The following is a 19757-nucleotide window of genomic DNA, read 5'->3' as shown; positions in this document are numbered from 1 at the left end:
TATTAATTAAATCTATGGCTGAGCTGAGCGGCCTTTCTGGGGGCCTAAAACAAAGGAGAAAGGAAGTTTCCCTTTAAAATGTCTGATTAAAGTCTTTATTCTTAATTCAGTTTGTAAATCCAGTTATTTAGTTCCGCATTTTCAAATACATTTAAAATTAAATTTGATGAAATAATTGACTGTTTTATGCTGTTTTTGAAACTCTACTTTGCTCAGTCAAACTGTTGCTCATCTTGAAGTGCAGGATCCAACTGAGTTAATGACTTTGGGTTTTCATTTGGTGATGGTGAATGCACTGAAAGGTATCAATCCAGATACAGCAACAGCAATCAAATCCTAGTTTTAGAAATGTATATGTTTTTTTAATCATTAAATGGAAGACTTTACATCTCCAGTGTTAAGTTTAGTGTCTTAGGTGTAGGCTAAATATATCATATCCCCTGCAGACATCAGTAGCATTTCGTGCTAAAGACAATAATGTTTGTGTTAAAGTTCATGGCAATCCATTCAATACTTGTTGAGACATTTCAATCAAAACCACAAATGTTAAACTGCTGATCAAAGTCATCAGGTTTCATCATCTGGGAACCATGAACATCTGATTTATGAGTAATAGTTGTTGAGACATTTCAGTCTGTACCAAAGTGGTGGATCAACCATCAGACCATCACATGTCAGATTATTCTTTAAATCCATGTCATGAAAATGTCATCAGATATATTGGAGCTGATTGTGTTTACTGTAATTGTTGACTGTGGTTGGCTGTGGATAAAGTAGCTTTATAAATAGGGACTTCTTCAGATTATCCAGTGCCATACAAGATTATTATCGTAACCACAGGACATGCTGTCTCAGACCAGAAACCAACAGATCAACACCAACTGCATTCCATCAAAGTGAAAACACGTCTAAACGAGACAACATGAAACCATCCTACAACAGACAAATCTGCTGCTTTCTTCAAACTCATTGTTGATTGTTTGTTTAACAAACACGGTTGCACATTTGTTACTCATACAATAAAAGAAGACCAGAATTACCACCTTTTGGTTGTTTGCCTCCACCAACCAGTCAAGTTCCAGTTATCACCCATGTTTGTCCAGACTCATTTGTGGTGAAGGCTTTGAGGTGTTAAGTATATGTATAAAAGGTGTATGCTTCACACACATCTTCAACTGGGCAGCACAGATCTGTACAGTTTCAAAGTGAACACCCGTGTTTAGAATATATGCAGTTCACATAATCCAACTAAAATTAATATACATTATATATACCTACAACACTTGAAGATCCAATTATTACTGATAGTGTTTGTCATCCAAGCGAGACAATGAAAACTAAAGCAATGGTCAAAGTTGTCATATTGAAATGTAAGGTGTGTCGATAGATTCACGTCACCAACACTATTACAAGGAAATGTTCCACCTTAAAAGCTACCAGCAGTTGGCCCAGTTCATGAAATATTTTTTTTTCAGTGTACAGCTGCTTATTTTATACTGTTAAACAGATGCACAAAATGTCCAGCAATGTTAACTTATAGAGTTAAGAAGGCATTTTTTATTTCATCTTGACTTGAAAATATAAAGAAAGTATATGATTTAATGAAGCAAACACACACTAGTACATTATATATATTGTATATGAATGCTTGCATTATTCCCAGAATGTGTATGATAACAACTAACATAAAAGCTAACAGAGACCAAGTGCAATAAATGTATCATAATAAATGTAAATGTATCAGACACTTTCACATATATTATCATATTCTTACTTAAGAACTCACTATACAGATGGGTTTCTGGGCAAAGCCATTGTGAAATATGCACACATGTGGGGGGTAACAAAAAATCATTCAAGTAACGTGAAAATGTTCAATACCGAGAAAGCTCTGTTTCAATGCACAGTACAGAATTAGCTATATCAATAGCTAGCATAAATCCTGAAAATCCAATTTCTTTGCAATTAAATATCTGGCATATAACTGGTATATTTTGATAGTAAGCAGTGGCATACAATGGTACACAGTTAGCTTACTTGCTAACATTGCTATTATCAAAAATGATGAGGCTTTGTCCTCGTCCATGCTAACAGCGAGAATTTCATAAATGCTAACTTTTCTTGTTTGCAGGTGTTTCAGTGGTCTGAATCCAAGAGATAAACACATATATTTTCTCCCTAACTGTGGCAGATAACTTTGTGTAGTCTCAATTAGCATTAGGTGGAATACAAGTTAGCTAGCTAGAGCAAATAGAATGAATGGTGTGTAAATGTAACTCTTAAAAGTTATGCAGGATTTATACTTATGCGTTGAATCGCTGTAGCCTGACGTGCACCTCCCCAGAAATGTGGAAACAAAGCTTTTATTTACTTAGATAAGAAACAATAAATTGTGAAGACAATAAAGCCTCCACAAAAATAGCATTTTAAGTCTTTTTTTTTTTTAAAGATTTTTTTTTGGTGATTTTAGCCTTTAACTGATAGGACAGACAAGCGTGGGGGGGGGGATGGGGGGGGGTTACGGCAGTTACAGCACTTATGAGCGACAGACAACACAATGCAATCCGAAGATGACAAATTTATCCTGACAATATTTGATTTTGAAGAATTATACAATACACGCACAACTCAGTACTAGTTTCATGTAAGCCACTGTCTCTACTGTCCTTGGGGGAAACACTAGATTCAATGGGAGATGACAGGAGGTGTGTGTCGCCCGGTTGCGCACGCACCCCCGCTACATAGGCGCTCCTTGCTGGGGTTTTTTTTTTGTCTAGCGCGCATTGAATAAGCGCTTCCAGCATTTCAAGCGTCTTTGAAGCGTCCGCGTTTCTGCGTCTCATTTCTGTGTGATCGCCCCCTAAGCCACCGATGCCCCAGCATTTTAAGTCTTGTGTGTGATCCTGGCTTCATATGAGCAGAGGAAAAGTCCACTTACCACTAGGCTAATTCATACACTGTAAAATGCCATAGGCTTGTGCTAATAACGTTAGCATGTTGTATTTGTGGGGAAAATGTGTCCAGATAAAGACAAGTGTTTGTCTGTGAATGCTGCGAGTTATAGTGAAGCTGATTTGTGTACTTGTGTTTGAAATTGTCTCTATTAAGCCATGTTTAATGTGTGTTTAATATGTGTTTTGAATCAACTAAACTTTACAGCACTTCACAGAAACCTCACGGCCAAGTAGTGTTGGAGGTGTAACTGCAGAGTGACACAGACACACCACCGCACAAGTATAAATGCTCACACTGGTGTAGGCCAAGTGTGTAGGCTACGGCGTAGGGACTGCATAGAGCTGATGCACAAGTATAAATCCCGCTTCAGTGGTTCAGGCAAGTTGTTTGTTTTCTAAATGCTGCCATAAGGTCCATAATCATGACACTGTGGCAGTGAGGTTTGTACTGTGCTGATGATTTTTTGTAAACAGGAAACTCGTGTATAATCTACTTACGTCACAGTATATCGAATGTTATTCAGTCAAAGATGCTCTATAACGAAAGACGACAAGCATTATCAGTGCTACGAAACGGTACTTGTAGTCTCTCCCCTGTATCCCCTACCTCATTTTGAAATGTTGTGAAAGTCATGTGGATGGATGAAAGCAGACTCAAAACAATACAACAGTAGATACAGCCTTGAGTGATTTCTGCCAGAAAGGGATTTTTTGTCATATTTAGGGGCAAGAAATCATGGGTTATGTTAAAATGAATAATATTTCTGCCAGGCAAACTTCTCCCATGTGCCCACGTGACACAAATACAAACATCGCCTAACTTTTAAAGTGTGCCATCTACTTCATGAACCGTCTCTGATTTAGTGTTAATACCCTATGGGTATGTCCTTTCTCTTATTCATTGGCTTTCATTTCTATTATTTGTTACTGTTTATTTGGTACTTTGATATTAATATTTTGATATCTCAGGATGACTCACCACCTAAGATGAAACTTCAATTTAAACTATTTGCTACAATTCGCTGAAACTGATGCAGGCTGACACAAAAGCCCTTCTATAAATCCGACCTTCAGTAAGATTATAATGTCCTTTTTTTTTTTTAATGTTAAACCAGTTGTGTTAAATCCTGGAGGCAGTAGTTTGTCATGCTGTTAAACCATGTGTGCAGAGAGGTGTTACTTGAATTTTATCCACCACAGTGAGGGTCAAATAAGAATATCTACGAAAGACTTACTAAGGTGTAGAAACACCAAAGGAAGGCAAAACTGTCAGTCACATATTGTCTCACATGGCTGGGTAAACAAGAATAACATTTTTAAATATGCAGTTTATAAAATGACCTAGATTCTTGATGCCATCCTCAGTGTATCAGTATCGGTGTTACTTCGGCTTTTCTGTCCCTTTTCCTGAGTCCGGTCCTTGATAAAGCCACAGTATTTTGCTGTCATGTAGTTTTTTCCACATCTTCATCTCCAGGATATAGTCGTGATTGGAGTAGAAAACAATATGGGTTTTAATATTTCTCTGAAAGTAGTAGTTATTGTATTTCTTGTAGTCCTCAGTTATGAATCCATATGCACTCACCTGAGAACAACAAAAACAGAGATCAGGGATGACTGAGAAAAACACACACCAAGACACGATTTGTGAAAAGAAAAGTTCTGCATTTTTATAAATACTCTTTTTAAGTTTCATGTTGAGAACATCAATCTCATTGTCAACAAGAAAGCAAATTTGTGCATTTCCCTGAGTGCGGAACTTTTCTTTAAAGAACTTATAACCATAAATATTTAGAGTTAATAAATTATCTCCTACTGCCAACACAGTCTCACAGAAACGCATGAGATGGACATGACTGACTTCTGGTAATGGCGGTGCGATGCGTAGTTGTGGTTACACCTGCTCTGTTGCTAAATCTGATATTAAAACTACTTAAACAATCTCATTCAGCATAAAAAGTGCCACAAAAGGTGTGTGTCAACTTGCTACAGGTGAATATGCCGAAGAAAGGAAGCAAAGACCAAAATAAGACAACTGAAGGAGGTTTTAAGGAAGACAATGTGTCGGGCTCGGATTTGGAAGATAGAAGCAGTGCAAGCCCTTTACAGACAGGTAACACTGAAGACGCAAAGAGCATGGAAAGTCCCTCATTTTCGGACATTACCAAGGCCATACAATCCTTCACACACGATTTTCATACTGAAAGTGATGGTGTATTATCAGCAAATAAAAATGTTCAAACTGACAGTAAAGAATGCAGTGGGCGCATTGCAGGGGCTGAACAACACATATACACCGCCAAAGATGACATCAATACACTGCAAGGCGTTGTAAAAAGACTGAGATGGACATGACCTCTTCACAGCATTGCCAGGTGTACGATAATTATTGTATTTGTACGATAATTTGGCCCTCTGTACAATGTATGATCAATAATCCCAAAAAAGGCCAAATGTACGATAATTGGACCATTTCGTGAATGTGTCGTTGTAAACAGTATGCCAGAGTTTTTTTGTGAACCCTGAAGGCATCTGTTCCCATGTGACATGTTTCCAGCCAATCGCGCTTTGCTTAGCATGAGATACGGGTGACGTTTGTCTCAGAACAATGAGCACGATTGGCTGAATGGTCAGCTGCGCCCGCCCCGCGAGACGCTAGACTAGACAAGACTAAGTGAAGCCAGATTACTCTTTATTTTCTTGTCAGTTATCATGACTACGGTTTCTCTATGACAAAAAAGTATACCAAAAAAGTAAACACTAGAGTGACTATATTTGCCTATAGCACATCAGTAGGCTTGTTATTTTGGTTATGACGGGTGTACGATAATTTCCCTCAAAATACGAATTTTGAGTCTCTGGTATGATAATCCTACATTTCCCACCTGCCAACGCTGCCTCTTCACAACATATCACGTGGTGGACACAAAATGTTTTAAAAATATGATTTGGCAACACACACACAAAAAAAAATTAAACGCAAAGGTAACATCTGGTGCAAACAATCGCTGTTTCAAAATTGACATTAATGTGTTTAACATGGGGAAATGGTCGCCGTGAGGTTACGGGTAAAAAAAAAAGATGTGGTTTTGATTTTTTGCGGAACGTAAGTGGTGTAAACTTACGCACTTTGTGTCATTAGGTAAAGTACCTATGTAAAGTACTTTGCATAATTACGTAAAGTAGATAAGAGTCACATCACTACATTGACTTCTGGTTTCACATTTCTCCTGGTCAAAAGTCCATGTTTGTGTGACCAATCCACCACACCGTCGGCCCATGATCACAGACCTTTTTGCTCTTTATCCTAATTCATGTGTCCACCAAGACAAAAGATCTTCACTGACGTTGCATTGGCAATGTTTTTGTGCCCACCATCACGTAATATGTTGCAGATTTTGTGTCTATTTCACGTATATTTATTAGACCGGGCTGATACTGAATGTTTGAGGCATGAACTACAGTATAGATGACGTGGAGAAGTTAAAGTAATATTAACTCACAGTGTCACAGGTTTGCAGAGCCAGGAAGAGAGTAAATGCCCCATTGGTTGGTCTGACTATTGCCCAGTGTGAACTATTCAGAGAACGAGACTTTAAGAACCTGTGGGTAATAAACAGCGTCATATGAACTTAAATATCAACAGTCTTCAAGTCATCAAGTCTTTCACATATAAGATGAGACAAACAAGTGGAATCTGGTGTGCAGGAGTCGAGCAGACCATCTACAGTCTACTCTGATTAAATAGCAGGCTCCAACTTCAGCATGTTTGCATTTGGGTCACCAGACTAGTTCTTTAACATTTAGTTTTGGATTATTACAGAAAATAAGCTCTGTGCCAAAGAAAAGTTTATGATACTTACACATTTGGTTCAGCAAGATAATCTACACAAATAAACACCACTCATGATTTTTGAAGCATAAATTCAAGCGCCAGAAGTAAAAAACTAACTTTAGGCTACAAATGAACTACATCACTGTTGCATGACTTCAGCAGCACTTACAGCAGCAACGCAGACCTCCAGTAATTATGTCTATTTATTTTGTGTATGTTTATTTATCTGAGAATTCAACAACCTGGAACTGATCATTCATAATTATAGCATCTCTTCCTTTAACATTTTATTTTTCCTACTCCCACCTGTACGCTGCCTCAGTGACAACAAGTCTCAACGTGCTGATTTTACACTTTTAGTTTTTGTGCAGGTTAAATAAGATAAAGCATCTTAGCAGTGTTGTCACGACACCCGCATTTCTAACTTTGATGCAATACCTTGAAAATATCAATATGTGATACCATTTATGATACCATGGGGAAAACTGACATTAAGGAGATACAAGATGAAAAGATAAATATAACATGACTATATTATGACGACTACAACTTTCCTTGTCTTGGTTAGTAGCATGGTAAAGCAGAATGACTGTTGTAAACATTAACAATAATGTGGTATTTATACTTTTGCGTCGAATCGATGCCATAACTATGGCGTAGGCTTTGCATCGACATAGAGCCTACGCCATAGCCTGACATGCACTTCCTCAGAAATGTAACTACACATCACACCTCCTGTCTATTTCTGTAAGCTGAAACCATTTCCCTCAGTGGAAACAAAGCTTTTATTTACTTTAATTTCACAGACAAGAAACAATAAATTGTGAAGACAATAAAACCTCCACAAAAATAGCATTTTAAGTCTGTTAATTTATACAATGTAAAATGCCATAGATTTGTGCTAATAATGTTAGCATGTTGTATTTGTGGGGAAAATGTGTCCAGATAAAGACAAGTGTTTGTCTGTGAATGCTGTGAGTTATAGTGAAGCTGATTTGTGTACTTGTGTTTGAAACTGTCTCTATTAAGCCATGTTTAACGTGTGTTTAATGTGTGTTTTGAATCAACTAAACTTTACAGCACTTCACAGAAACCTCTGCCACTGACTAGTGTTTTGGAGGTGTAACTGCAGAGTGACACAGATACACCTGCACAAGTAAAAAAAAATTCATACAGAGTAAAAATCCACCTGAAGTGTTCCTGTTCGGTGTGATGACATTTAATGTCCCAGTACCTTGACAACCTCTGTAGTCTCATGCAGCCACTTGTTAGCAACCGCCTTTTTGAAGACAAATAAAAGCTTCAAAGCGTATTACATTCCACCACTGGTTATTACTAGAGCTGGGTAGGATTGTGAGAGGACCTGTTTTTGACGTATCTGAGGAAATCCTGGTGCAGAACATAGAAGCGGGACTCGTCGTACTGCCCAGAGTAGTATGTCCTTGGCCTGTGGGGTAAAATAAAACAGTCAGTGGGGATAAGGAAAGAATGGTGCAAAGCTGGCTTTTTTTTATCTCCTGTCTGTACGGTGCAGATAATACATTCGGCTGGAGCTTCAACCAAAATCATACATTATAAGGGTTTCCCTTCTAATAGGATTAAACTGCCTGATTTTTTAAGTAAGCTTTGTGACGTCCTGTCTGAGCTACAAAGGAGCATATAGTGAATGTTTAATATGACTTGTAACCTCCACAAAATGTACCAACTGATGCCCTTTTTCATTTTTTTAGTAACTCATGAGTCAGATTTGATTAAAGTCAAACTGTCTCCATAAACATGGTGACCTGATGACACATTTCTAGGCCCAATCTGATATGTTCCAGCACTGGATATACTGTGTATGTGTTTTAGTGTTTGTGTGTTCATGTTACCTTCTACTAATAATAATATTTAGACAGTTGATACTCACCTCCTGTTTTTATATGAGCCATTAGCAATAATTTCTCCTCTCAGAAGACCGCCGAGCCAATTGTAATCCCTCATCCCCTCAGGTATCATCACGTATTTTATACCCTGCCAAAAGGAAGAGGATGACAGGTGAGTGTGTATGTGTGGAGTATAAATTAGAAATTTCGATATTACACATTACATTCAAGCTTTAATACCTCATCATGAGGGGCGGCTTTGTATCCGTACTTGCTGAAAAAATATGGTGACGCACTGATGGAGTGTGCTGTGTGAACATACACAGAAGTTCTGTTTCCCACATCCTCCTCATAACCTTCGGTGACTGCGCCGTTCATCCTGCCGCACAAAGAGATCCAAATGTGACAGTGACCATCACAAATTAATTTTAATTAGCAGAGACTAAATTGTGATACCCACAAAGAATCTGAATCAAGTTTACTGTAAGCTCAAGCATGACAGCGGCTGTCAGTAGCTCTCAGTTTACTTACTTACTTACTCAGTTTACTACATGCAAAAGGCAAATAGGTAAAAATAAATTCATTGAAAGTGACATAAATCTGTGTAATGCAAAAGCATAGTCATTGTGATAACTGCACAGAAACCTAAAGGCTGTTTAACAAAACAAACGAAGTAAAAGTTCATGAGTGTGAAGACCTGTGGGGAAAAAACTCTTGTTTTAGCTCACAGTCATCCGTCTGAAATGCCTGCTGAAGGAGAGGTCACATTATTTGGTGGCTGGGCAGAAGGGTCTTTGATGATCTGCTTTGTAGTTCAAAAGGTGGGAACACCCTGGACAGGCAGGGTGGCACGGACTCTCTATTCAGTTGAGTTATGATTGTGTTATGTCTTTGCTGCATTTGGGGGCTGGTCCAAATGAGGTCGTAAGAGTTGAGCAGATGACAGAATAACTGTTGTGTAGAACTGGATGAACCGCTCTAGGTTGGTTTAACAACATTGAATGTGTGTAGGAAAGCAAGTCATCACTTTGAGTGGCTGTGAGGATGGTCGGATGTACTGCCAAATTCAGGGAAACAACATTAGAGGCAGCTTTTGGTAGTAAAATGAACATTACGTATACAGGCAACAGCTCTGGTGGACATTCCTGCAGTCAGCCTGCCAATGGCACACCTCCTCCTCAAAATTTGGGGCATCTGTTGCATTGCGTTGTGTGATCAAACTGCACATAATAGAGCGGCCTTTTATTGTGACCTCCCAAGGTGCACCTGTGTGGCAATGATGCTGTTTAATCAGCATCTTGATACGACACACCTGTCAGGTGGCCAGATTATTTTGAAAAAGAAGAAGTGATCATCAGGGCTGCCCCCTAGTGGTCCAGCAGAAAGGTCATAAGTCAGCAAGATTTCATCAGTCGCTTCGGTGCAGAATCCTATATGACTGGACCATGTTGGATTTTAATTTGAAAGGACAGACACAGGAAGAGGCCACACTCAGCAGGCAGACAAGAGTCAGGTTACAGACCAATCACAGCCAACAGATATCTTTCCCTTCTTCTGTAAATATTCAGTCTGATAATTACGGAAAAGTTGATCATGTTAGTGCAGGGCTACCCAGAGCTTTGCATCTGTCCCACAGACGACAGGCCTACACACTTATAAACAGCAACTGGAAGAAGATCAGCTCTGCACTCAGGGTTTCAGGTAAATAGGCTAAATAACACTTGTTAAGGTTGCTGAGCAACCCTAGATGAAACCAGCCACCATGCTCTTGAAGGCTGGCACAAAAAAAGCACAAGAGTAGCACTTAGCGTCCGACCTGGTGTTTTTCTGGTGGTTAAATACGCAGCATGTGTACACTCCCTAATTTCCAGGACTGGTACCTGCGGTTATTCCACAGGCTAGTTAATAACATGTCGGGCAGGAAATCCAAAGTGTGGGATCATTTTGAGAAGGTGAAGGACGAACCCAAGGTGATATGTAAACTCATCTTCATTGGTCGACTACAAACATGACGTATCATCTGAAACATGGAAGTAGCTACATGCCCAAAATATGTAATTTAATAATTAAATTAATATCATAAACATGTGGGTGACTAGTCGACTAATGGCCCTAAATGACGACTAGATTGACTAAGAATATTCTTAGTCGAGGGCAGCCCCAGTAATCACTAACCTGGATTTTAACAAATTTGCTACCAAAATTTAAGATAAATTCATCTTTGAGTGCATAAAAAGTCTGAGATCTTTAACTTACCCTGTAGTTAAAAACAAAAGTGTTGCATTTTATATTAAATTGCTGAGCTTTCAGTCTATTCGACCTTTGAAGGTTGAATAGACTGAAAGTGAGACACTGCATAGATGTAAGTGTGCGGAAATCTTCTTCTACCGTTAAAATCCAAGTTGAATTGCAAGTCATTTTTTATTTTGTCAAAGTTGTATCAAAGTTTTGACTCGAGTCTGACTTGAGTCTAAAGCCTCGTTTCCACCGAGCAGTACGGTACGGTTCAGTTCGGGACACTTTTTTTCCGTTTCCACTGTGAAAAGTTGTGGATGGTACCAATGGAACCGTTCCGTACCGTCCCCATTTTTGGTCCCCCCTCTGTTGGGGTACCTAGCACACAGATCTGGTACTAAAAGGTGGAGCTGTGAACACTGCAGTCTGATTGGTCAATAGAGGACGGTCACTCTGCTCAGGGCTGAGTTGTGGCTGGTTTTGAGGCTCATGTAACCACTGTTCATACTGTGGAGAGTTTTATTAGTAAACTGTAGCTATAAAATGAAAGGATGTTTTGCTGCCTCTCACAGCAGCTGGAGTCCGAGAAAAATAATTCACTGGGCCGACTGCCGGCGACTTTTAAGGTGGAACGTTAACTTGTAATGTCACTCAATGCATGAGGTGACGACGTGAATCCATCAACACACCTTAAATTTCACTGTGACAACTTTGACCATCACTTTAGTTTTTATATGACAAACACTTTTAGTAATGAGTGGATCTTCAAGTGTTTATATATATTTTGACCAGGATATGTGAACTGCATATATTCTAATCCTCACTCAGAGAAAAAAAAAGCATCACAGAGCGTTGTTCCTGTGGGCTCCAGCAACACTAAACCCCTGAGCTTGCCTGGGAAGGACTAAATGTACAAACCTGCTATTTTTAAATATCCCATGGAGAGAGACTCTCACTGCAGCCTGTTTTATTTTGTTCTGAATATGTCGGCGTGCAGCCTCGTTCTGTGGATGATAAACGAGGTGCAGACTGATAAACGAGGAAATACAGTAGGTGCTGGACGGAGCAGTGAGTGACAACAACCCCGCCCACGTTTAAGAGTACTGTTTGTGGTGGAAACACTAGGGTCTAGGTACCATGTCTGAAGGGTTACTGTTGGTTCCAAAGGTACCATACTGAAAGTGTTTGGTGGAAACAGGGCTTAAGTGAACAAATTTGTGACTGGAGTCTGACTTGAGTCTACGCAGTGTGACTCAAGTCCACACCTCTGCGATTAAGTGTTTGTTTAAGACCTGTCAGCAGTTCCCAGAAGTCATTTCTCAATGTCTTCAGCCTCTAGCTCTGACAGAACAGGGGACTTTTATCCTGAGAACAGACGAGTAACACCAGGGATACTTTGTCACTCTTTCTCAGAGCAGATGTTTTGACATGTCATGGGAAAAAAAGCATGTTTAAACAATGACATCAACTATCTATTGACACATTCCATTTAAACATGACAGTTTGGGACCTGATGACTAACTGACATCCTGGAGTCAGTATTTTTGTTCCTTGTATACTTTTCATTGTATGAAGAGTCAAACTATTTTTCCAGCAGAACTTCCTCATGATAATGTCAGTGTGCCTTGGCTGAGTGCTGAACATGAGCTAAACAGAGCTGCTGAGCCTAAAACTGTGTCAACAAATAGCCAGATTATTTGATGATGCAATAAGTGATAAGAACTATAGCTAAAAGCCTCAGGCTCATAGCAAAAATTCCTACTGATATAATAAGTTAATCAAATACAGCATGGACCAGGACAGAGGCAGAAAATGGATAGATGGATCAACCAAGTAAAAATAATTAATCACTAAAGTTCATTGAGGTTTTCATTGAAATCAACACTTGCCCATGATGAGCCAATGAGCTTCCTGCTACTATAGTTAGCAGCAGAGACAGTGTTTGCTGCAGGTCTCATGGTGCTGACTGAAACTCCACTAAAAAGGATCTGACAGCTTCCAACATGCACAATCCAGTGACGCAACAATCCAACTTAATTACAGATAATAACGTCTCCCTACAGCCTGTAATGACACACAGGAATATTTTAATACCTCAAAAAGTCTCTTTTTAAGTGGAAGTTATGCTTCTTTCCAGGTCATGTGTTTTTCAGGTTGACTTGACTTTGTTTTTCTTAATGTTCTGTGGCTGTTTTTATATGCAGCAACAATGTCACTATGGTACAAGCAATCCTCTTTAAGGGTCCATTGTGGCGCTGATGTTAGTTTTAGATTCACAGCTTCTGATGAGAAGGTTAAAGGGAACTTAACTTCAATAATATTAACAATTTCACTGCTTTTGTTGCCATCCATTCTGTGATCACATTAGATCAAGTCTTGATCAACAGCCACTATACTTACTGTTTACAACGATCCCTGTGAAGTCATACAGGAGACGACCCATGTAGCAGCTGGTTAAAGCAGCATTGAGGATGAAAATATGCGAGCCTATTGGTGAGTGGAGGAGAAGGTGTCGAGTTCATACGGCTTTTTTCTGCACACTAATGCAGGCTACAAAGTGAGTGTTTGAGCTTCAAACTGTGGACTGTAAACCGTAGACGCAGTTTCAAGGCAGGATTTGGAAAGAGTGGATAAATCTGTCATGGTGCAGTATGCTTCTGTCAGCTGTCTGTTTTTAGTCAGCAGGCATCTGTTGATTCTAACTATTATAATCATCATTAGTGTAATTATACTTACCTCACCTCAAAATTATGTTTGATCAATATTAGAGAACACACCTAGCTATGAAGCCAGCAATTATGTCTATTTATTTTGTGTATGTTCACTTATCTGAGCATTCAACAACCTGGAACTGATTATTTATAATTATAGCATCTCTTCCTTTAACATTTGATTTACCTACTACTCCCACCTGTACGCTGCCTCAGTGACAACAAGACTCAACGTGTTGATTTTACACTTTAGTTTTTGTGCAGGTTAAATAAGATAAAGCATCTTAGCAGTGTTGTCACGACACCCGCATTTCTAACTTTGATACCTTGAAAAATATTGATATGCAATGCCCTTTATGATACCATGGGGAAAAATGACATTAAGGAGATACAAGTTAAAAAAATAATAATAAAAAGATAAATATAGCGAGACTATAATATGACAACGACAACTTTCCTTTTCTTGGTTAGTCTATAAATCAGTTTAAAGACTTAAGTTTGTATAAATAAAAAAGTGGAAGCTCTCTGAGGCCGCTCTCACCTGTTGGACCTGTGGACCTTGTCATTTTCTTAATTAATTATGTCTCGGTTAGTTGTTCCTAAGAACAGCAGGGCAGCAAAGCAATATATTTTTTTTACCAACTGTCACAAAGGAAAAATAATTTAAACATCCTGGAGTTGCTCCCTTATTGACTCACGGTGAACAAACTCATCCCTGCCACCCATGATGTTATTATTCACAGACCTCGACATACATGCAGTTGAAGAGTTTGTTTTTCATAGCTGGAATAAAGTCAACAAGTCCTCCTCATACACTTCCAGGTAAATAGAGTTAGCTGACGAATAAAGCAAATAGTTTAAAAGAATGTTTGTTCTCCACTGTTTAAAATGACTGAGAAATATTTAAGCAAACAGCAGAAGAAGATGTGAGGCCTTGTGACCAACTGTTGGCAGGTTATATCCGCCACCTCTGACAGGTGTTAAGCAAAGACATTTTAACTGACACACAGATTTATAATCTTCTCCATGAATTACGTCAAGTTTATTTGAAACCTTATTGCCCGTAAGATTGGGCCCCACCAGGTGTCTTTCTTACCGGAAAACGTAGTCATGAGCATCGATCTCTTTCCCCATCCTGGAGCCGTTGAGGATCCCCCCAGTGCCCACCACAGCACAGCGCACACACTCGCCGCTGCCTGGCTTTGGAAGGAGCAGTGGCTCTTTTGGCTTTGGGATCAACTTCACAGCGCTCATCACCTCTGCAGAAACAAAAAACATACATCCATATTGTGTTTCAAAATGCAGAACAGTTCACAACAAGTTCACAAGCAGAACTCACTAGCATATTGCTAATGGCGTAGGTGGTTGCTATTGTGTGATTATTGAAGCAGCTAGAATTAATATTTTCATAGCAACAGTGGATTAAATTGGAAATGTGAAAGTAGTCGATCAAAGTGACAAACCTCCAGAGAATTATCACCTCAGTCTGCAGCTCCCCTCGACTTTACAGAGTTTTAGAGTTTCTGTTTATTGTTCAGCTGCCCGACCGCAGCTCTACTGTTTGGGTTCACTTTCATGGTGTATTCAGCCGCAGCAGGCAACTGTTTTGGTAAGAAAACTATAAAAAAAATCTACTGTACACTTCCTGCTCAGCAGCAAATGGCAGTTAGCACCTAGCTGGTGAACATAGTGGAGCATTTATCAGCTAAAGGTATTTTTCTCAGGAGCTGGTGGAGACCAAAACCAGAGCTAAAAGAGAGTCAATATCAGACTGAATTTCATACTTGGAGCTTACTTGAATAAGTAAACACTGACCAACAGGACCAGACTGGCCAACCTGTATGCTCTCACTCAGTGGATTGATGATTTGACAGGAGGCCTTGTGGTTGACAACACTTGAACGGTTTCCTCCAGTTTGTTTTGCTGTCGAAGCTAACATTAGCTAATGCGCTAAAAAGTTAGCATTACAGAGAAATCCAATATTCCTCTAATACCTCCCCAGTTTCTGATGAGGTGGACATGATAACCCTGAACACACATAACATTCATCCCTACAACAGGAAATACTTTTTCCCTAACCTGATATGAAGTGTGCGCTGCACATGTGAGCATTTTTGATGATCACCTCCGTCCAGTCCTTCGGTCTTATCACATTTAACCATAGTTGTCTTTGTTTTTGTTGACGGGCAGTGGCGGCTGGTATGTGATAAAATTTAAGTTTTGAGCCATGACTCCTTCTATTCTGGCTCCCAATAACACAACAAGACCACATTTTAAGACTCCTGTGGAGCCTACAGCCCTGTGGTGGAGAGTCCTGTTTTACCCCCAGCTAACAAACGGACATCATTGTGAGGTTGGCTCTAAAAGGGCCTATGCCACAAGTGGCTGGACCAGTTTGCCACAACAAAAGACAGAAAAGCTGGTATACACAGAGATAGCCTGACTTCATTCTCTGCTCAGGTTGCCATTATTCCACTTTATATTTGCATAGTAAACAGTGTTGGTGTACTTTGATTATCACATACAAAACCTCTGATTCAGCTTTAAACAATCAGAAGACAAATGACCCATCAGATAACACTTCAGAGATATAGTTTTGCAACAATAGGAGCAGGTGTGGTCTGAACCAATGACATTATCAAAGAAGTCATACCAAGAAAGAAAATATTTTTTCCTTGTAAACTGTTTTGTTACAGCTGGAAGTGTTGGAGTCTGCTCAGCAACATTATAGAAATCTTTTACTCCAGCCATCATATATATATATCAACTGTATGTAGATCATTTAATTCTCATGTTTGTGACTTCCTTAAGCAACTGAAACAGCTGAATTTTTTTTTAATCTAGGGGAGGCAGAACAAGCTGTGGCACAACCTTATCACCTTATCACCTATCATCACCTCATGAAGTTGTTATGGGGATGTGGTAGCAAACAAAAAAGAGTGAAACTATGAAACTGTTTGAATGTATGAAGGTATTGTGTTGTAGTGATGGGCAAAGCAGTTCTTTAAATGTTACTGAATCACTAGAATCAGTTCATTAAAAAAGATTTGCTCACCGAATCGTCCAGTGCTTGGCGGGAGGAGCCCTGACTGTGTACTGTGTAGTCCGACTCACTGAACTGATACACGGCTGAGCTGCTGCTGCGTCTGCCCTGCACTGGTGAGTCTCATTACTGGCCAACCTAACGTTTTAAGTTTGTTTATCTGGAAACTAAGTCTGTTAAACAATGGGGAGGTGTGTGATTATGTTCATGTGGCTTGACATTAGCCGTTAGCTTGGAGAAAACGGTCCCTATGAAAGTGTATCGCTGAGAAGAAATTATTTGAATCACTCAGGGATCGGGGTTACGTGGTTCACCGAGTGATTCGTTCACCGAGTGATTCGTCACGCGGTAGGCAGACCCTCCCTGCACCCTGGCTGCCTCGCGAGTGAATCATCTTTCGCACGGACCGAATCGGCAGTTCCACTCCCGGCCTGCACGTTCGCTGCTGAGCTCAACTGACCTGAGAAATAAACGAATCAGTTCCGGAAGTGATTCAGTTCAGAACATCCACTCAACATTCGTTCGTGAACGACACAACACTATTGTGTTGATGTTGAGGTATAAAGACATGATTTTCACAAGGTACAAGAATGAAGAAGGTGTTTGACTGTCAGCAGGTGTTTACTCTTTATTTATTTATTTATTGCCATCAGTTTTGTGCATGTGTGAGTATGTATATATACATAGTTTGTGTATATATTCATAATTTGACAAAGCAAAACACATCTGTCATGACTGAATAAGGATATAAAGATGAGATTATTTTTTTGAGTAAAATATATATATATATATATATATATATATATATATATATATGTATATATATATATATATACATATATATATAAATTTATTTTCTAAATATCAAATCAATAAATGTTGTTTTCAGTTTTCATGCTTTGTTTCATGACCTGTTTTTTATGTCTGTCTACAACTGTATGATTTTTTTAAAATTTGCTTCTTAAATGTTCTAAATGAACTGCTACTAACTGACTAATTAACAAACTAACAATATTTATTGGTGCAGCTTTAAATAGTGTCTCTTCATGTCAACTTTGTATGTTTTTTCTTTGTTGTTTTTTTTAAAGATTATTTTTATGGGCTTTTTGCCTTTATTGACAGTACAGAGAGTGAAATGGGGAGACAGAGAGAGAGTGGGGACTGACATGCAGCAAAGGGCCGTGAGCCAGATTCGAGCCCGCGGCTGCTGCAGCAAGGCAATGCCTCTGTACATGGGGCGCCAGCACTATCCACTACACTACCAACGCCCCTTGACTTTGTATGTTGACTGAGTTTACACATCCATCATTCTTTCTTAAGAAAAGGGCTTTTCTTGAGATGAGTGATGCTTTCAACTGCTTCAAGGTTTACTGAACAGGTTTGTCAAAAGGGGCCTCAATGTGTCATAGATCAGTTGTTCCCAACTGGTGGGTCGCGGGTCCATTCTGAATGGACTGCAAGTGACTCTGATACATGTCAAGTTTGTAAAAACACACTTTATTTTTAAGTAGAGTGAATTTCTGGCACAGAGGTTTTATTTTGAAGGGCTGTTTCCTGCTGTAGAGTGAGTGACTAACAGACAGCTACTTAAGAGAGACAGCAAACTAGCTCAACGACATGTCCAAACTCAAGTATGACTCTAAATAAAATAAACTGTGTGGACCTTGAATTAATGACTAAGGAGAAATCTGGACCCTGAGGCTGGACCAGCTGGGAACCACTGTCATAGGGGACTGTAATGAGTCACAGCTTTGCTCATGATGCCAAACAAAAGTAAGATTAGTGGTCTGGCAACACCTGGGACGAAGAAGTAGTGGCTTGAATAGAAACAAGTCCATGTCCATTTCCATAACCAGACCACACACAGTGATGATGAAATACAGGCTTGGTACCTGTCTAACACAGACACACAGAAACACCTACCGTCATAGGGAAACTGCATAAAACCAAAGGGATTGTTAAAATGTGAAAGCCGGTTCCACTCGCTCATGTTGATGTTGTCCTTGTGCAGAAACACACGTATGTTGGGCAGGAAAGCCTTTTTGAAGCTCTCGTCCTCAGAGTTTCGCAGAGACTCAGCGCATGTCTGAGAACATAGGACAAAATATGAAATTAAGAAATAATCTAAAAATCAAACATAGGGACTTTAATTTGCACCATGTTCATGGTAGTTTTAATGAAGGCCCCGTTCACAGCTGAAGAAACAGCACATTGAAGCCAAACAGGAAGCTCCAACAAAGAAAGTCTGATTAACAGCAGTAATAACTTTAAAGGAAAAATCAAACAGAAAATCCATGCAGGTCAAACCAGCTGAACATGTGGCTGTGCAGATTACCCACTCCCACAAAGGTAATGCATCTATTATTATTATACTGTCTTGTCTTGTCATAACATACTTACCCAGGGTCTGGGTGGAGCATCCTGGTTATAAACATCATCAAAATCCCACCGAGGAGCCTTCCTGAAGGATTTTTTGAAGAGGATGGGCATGGGAGTTTCAGCCACAGCAGCATGTGTAGAGCTTCTCATCTGATCCACTTTAAGCTTCGTTACCGGGTTTGTTTTTTCAGAATCAGCCGTTTTTGCCGCACGTGTCAAGTTAAACACAACAGATAGGGGAGTCGAGTTTCTTATTAAATCCCAGAAGTGAGACGTTTCTTCACTTCTGTTTGTCACTGAGAAAGCAGCCAAGCTGATGTGGAAGTTTGACCAAAAAAAAACAAAAAACAATTGGATGCAACAGTAGAATTAGCAAGACACACCTTTATGTGACTTAAATTAAAATACTGAACATGGAAATGTGCTGAAACATTTCTATGAAGACAATTTAACAGAATTAGCAACTAGAAAACATTACAGATAAGTTCCCATCTTTCCTCTAAGTCTTACACTTAAAAACAACTTACCTGATATTTCTTGAGTAATCTCCCCATGATAAAATAAAAACCACAATGAAAACTGAGCTCACGAGCAGCCAGAAAAAAAGCCTGGTCTTTGGGAGTGCCATTCCCGAGACTGAGACCTGGAGGCTTTGCTGTTCAGTCAACAGCTGACAAGTATTTGCTTTCCCTCGTGGAAAAGTTTAATGAAATATCTACACTATGTCACCACACT

The 19757-nt window shown here is 39.4% G+C and overlaps 1 protein-coding gene across 1 annotated transcript; it reads right to left on the bottom strand.

Annotated features, from left to right (window-relative positions):
* Window positions 1–1534: 1534 nt before the first annotated feature.
* LOC117247283 (alpha-N-acetylgalactosaminide alpha-2,6-sialyltransferase 2-like) lies at window positions 1535–19682 on the bottom strand. Its single transcript, XM_033611698.2, has 9 exons — window positions 19550–19682; window positions 19044–19335; window positions 18567–18729; window positions 14697–14859; window positions 8895–9033; window positions 8699–8802; window positions 8153–8236; window positions 6458–6557; window positions 1535–4539 (listed from the first exon to the last, which is right to left on the bottom strand). The coding sequence occupies exons 1-9, from the start codon at window positions 19648–19650 to the stop codon at window positions 4336–4338; spliced, it is 1350 nt and encodes a 449-aa protein (XP_033467589.2). The 5' UTR covers window positions 19651–19682; the 3' UTR covers window positions 1535–4335.
* Window positions 19683–19757: the final 75 nt, after the last annotated feature.

Source organism: Epinephelus lanceolatus, chromosome 21 (assembly GCF_041903045.1).
Source record: "Epinephelus lanceolatus isolate andai-2023 chromosome 21, ASM4190304v1, whole genome shotgun sequence".
In the NCBI taxonomy this organism is placed as follows: domain Eukaryota; kingdom Metazoa; phylum Chordata; class Actinopteri; order Perciformes; family Serranidae; genus Epinephelus; species Epinephelus lanceolatus.
This window is presented reverse-complemented; position numbering and strand designations above follow the sequence as displayed.